We start from the raw sequence: 3,047 nt of genomic DNA, 5'->3' as shown, positions 1-3,047 counted from the left end.
CAATAATTTTCTATCTTTATATTAGGTTATTAATTGCTTCGTGAAGTTGTTTAATCACAAAGTAACATCATCCGGACACCAAAACCGCAAGTGTTTTTTTGAAGAGACGTTTCAATGCCAATGGTTATGCATGATCGCAATGGGTGATAAAGTGGTGGAGAAAGTAAACATAAAAGCACAAGAACGGATCATCAAAAAGGCCGAAAGTTACTTACAGAGTGATTTGGTAAAAAAAAATTCTTTTTTTTTGAAATATTTATGCCTTATATTTGCTATTAAAAAAGTATTTATCTTGCAGGTATTTTTTCCTATAAATCCAAGCAAGAATCATTGGTATGTTGGTGTCTTGAATATGTCACTTAAAGAGTTTCAAATATTGAACTCCTTAATGCTTTCCTCGGAGGACTACACGGAAGCTACTAGAAGCCTGGTAATAAGCTACTAGAACTTCGCTGGTTACTTTTCATGCCAAGGAAAAATTTATCATGGATATAAGCTGCTGCCCATAATCTTCTTGCCTTGTACATCATATTTGCCCACTTATTATCTTCTGGAATTTTATGTCTAGTTATAAACTCTTTCCACCGGTCCTCAAAACCATCTTCCTTAATTTTTCCATACAGCAATTTTCTAAAATCACCTATAGCAGAGTGATGAAGGTGACGATTAACATTTTGCTCAATATGCCATGCGCAGAGACGATGTAGTGTGTTTGGCAAGATGGCCTTAATAGCTTTCCTCATTGCAATATCACCATCTGTAATAACTGACCTAGAAAATTTTTGGTACATTGCCATAAGAAATGTAGCTAATAGCCATTTGTAAGAATCTACAGTCTCATCCGAAACAACCCCACAAGCAAAAATTACGGTTGAGCGGTGATGATTTGATCCAACAAATGGAATGAAAGGCATTTTATATCGATTAACACGATATGTGCTATCAAAAACGACAACATCTCCAAAAGCTTGATAATCAAGTCTAGACTGAGCATCACACCAAAATAAATTAGTTAAGTGGCCTTCTGCATCTATTTGGTATTGATAAAAGAATTCAACATCCCCCTCTTGTCTCTCACTCATTAGTTTAAGAACTGTTTCAGCATCACCTTCTAATATTCTTGATTTTTTATTTCTACAGGAGAAATTATATAAATCCTTAGATGTGAATCCAACGTTTTTGTAGCCACCATGGTGATGTTCCAAAACATTCATAATTTGGTGCTTACGAAGGCCTGCAATCTCCAATGAAACAATGTCTGATTTTTGGACATCATTAATTGTACGATGTGATCGAAGAAAAGGCACCTCATCTGGTCCAGCAAAATCATGGTTATGTTCGTCCACAAAGTTGTGCACGAACCATCTATTAGTGGTTGCATCAAATTGAATACTAAATTGAACAGGACACTCACAACGTGTAAGTGGTCGTTCTTTCCTTTTTCTATTAATCCTATTCATATGAATAAGATTTCGCAGACCTGCTCTCGAGCAAACAAAACGACGGTAAAAAATCACACCAGATTCAACATCGTGCTTCAAGCAATCTTTTCTTATGCTAAACCCTTTTTCCTTGGCATACTTGTTGAAGAACACATATCCATCATTTTCAGATAAGAAGGTCTTTTTAATAATATTTTCATATTCGGTTAAGGATTCTATAGTGTCGTTAAACTCGCCAATGTCAGCATTGTTGTCAACATATGGCTCCATGGTAAAACTAATTATCTGTAAGAGACATTTAAACAAACCTGATGTAGTATACTAGTATCCCTACACTTAGTATATATATATAAGTGTGTGTGTGAGGGTACGTGTGTGTGTGTGTGTGAGTGCACATGTGTGAGTATGTGTAATGCCATGTGGCATCACCTCCCCCCCCTCTTTTATGCATGCAGGGAAAAGAGAGAGAGGAGTTTATCTCCTCTCTTCTCTCCTTTTCTCTTTCGTTCGGCCGTACCAAGGAAGCACGCGAGGGACGCCGCCGCGGAGCCGATTTCGCCGTCGACGTCGCACCGCAGAGCCGTTCGAACCTACGGTTGCTGCCGTTGCATCGTGAGGAGGCTGGGCGAGCGTGGATCTTCGCCGTTCTTGACGTCGCGCCAGTGCTAGTCGCCGTCGAGGTGGGTGTTCCATAGAATTGCTTCCTAATTTCCAAGCTTTTTCAATTTCGAGCTAGTTGCTGTCCCTGCAGATTTCCAGCGTCGACCGTTGGCGTTTCGGCTCGTACTCGACGTAGGAATGTCGGATTTCGACGAGGCTTGATTCGCTGGATTCAGGACTTCGAGAGGAATCCACGAAGCCCTTACTTGCCAGATTTCGTTGAGGTTAGATTGGTCGAATCCGTGCTGTACCTGACTGTTGCGAATTTTGGGACTGAAACGGTGATTTGTGCTTTGTAGAGCGTGGTGTTAGCTCGACTCCCGGATTTAGAGGGTGTAGATCGACCAGCAGGTGGTGCTGCAGCTGTGAGGGTGTACCGCTGCCAGGGGATTAGCATTTTAGGTGGGTTACATCGGTTTTACTCCTAAGTATTATTAGTCAACATGTATAAATCGTGATTTCTACAATAGTTTAGCTCAAATTCATGGATTATTATTAGAATGCAAAATCTGAATTTGCGAGCATATTTTATTAAGTAATTAGATTATACATGTTGGACTTGAAAATTGAATTAGGAGAAAACTTGCGATTTGGACCTGTCACCAGTTTTAACTACCTGATTTAGCTCTAGGAGCCGTCAGAAAATTGTACTGTCTCAGTTTCTTCGAGACGAGTACTCCAGGTAGTTTAGAATGTATTTACACTCGTGCTGGTTCGCCGAGTGGATTTTTACAGGGTCGTTCAGATTGTTCCGGACTGTTGGGTGTCGTCAGAGTTGACGGTGGACCCGTATCGCCTTTTTGGCGTCAGACTGTGCCGAGGGCACGTTACCTGTTGGTTGTTAGGCCAGTTTGAGTCGATTACTTGACTTTGGATAGTTGGAGCCTGATTGAGCTCGACAGAGATACGCTGCATACTCGGTTGGGTAGCGCCCACGAGTGCCAC

At 40.8% G+C, this 3,047-nt stretch overlaps 1 protein-coding gene across 1 annotated transcript; it reads right to left on the bottom strand.

The window, feature by feature from the left end:
* Positions 1 to 419: 419 nt before the first annotated feature.
* On the bottom strand, positions 420 to 1,712 carry LOC109703828 (protein FAR1-RELATED SEQUENCE 5-like). Its single transcript, XM_020224553.1, has one exon. The coding sequence runs from the start codon at positions 1,710 to 1,712 to the stop codon at positions 420 to 422; it is 1,293 nt and encodes a 430-aa protein (XP_020080142.1).
* Between the last annotated feature and the right edge of the window lie 1,335 nt (positions 1,713 to 3,047).

Source organism: Ananas comosus, unplaced genomic scaffold (genome assembly GCF_001540865.1).
Source record: "Ananas comosus cultivar F153 unplaced genomic scaffold, ASM154086v1, whole genome shotgun sequence".
In the NCBI taxonomy this organism is placed as follows: domain Eukaryota; kingdom Viridiplantae; phylum Streptophyta; class Magnoliopsida; order Poales; family Bromeliaceae; genus Ananas; species Ananas comosus.
Note: the sequence above shows the minus strand (reverse complement) of the source record. Positions and strands in the feature narration are given on the sequence as shown.

Excerpts from the sequence above, each read along its gene's own strand:
- LOC109703828 (XM_020224553.1), bottom strand. The coding sequence starts at position 1,712 with ATGGAGCCATATGTTGACAACAATGCTGACATTGGCGAGTTTAACGAC.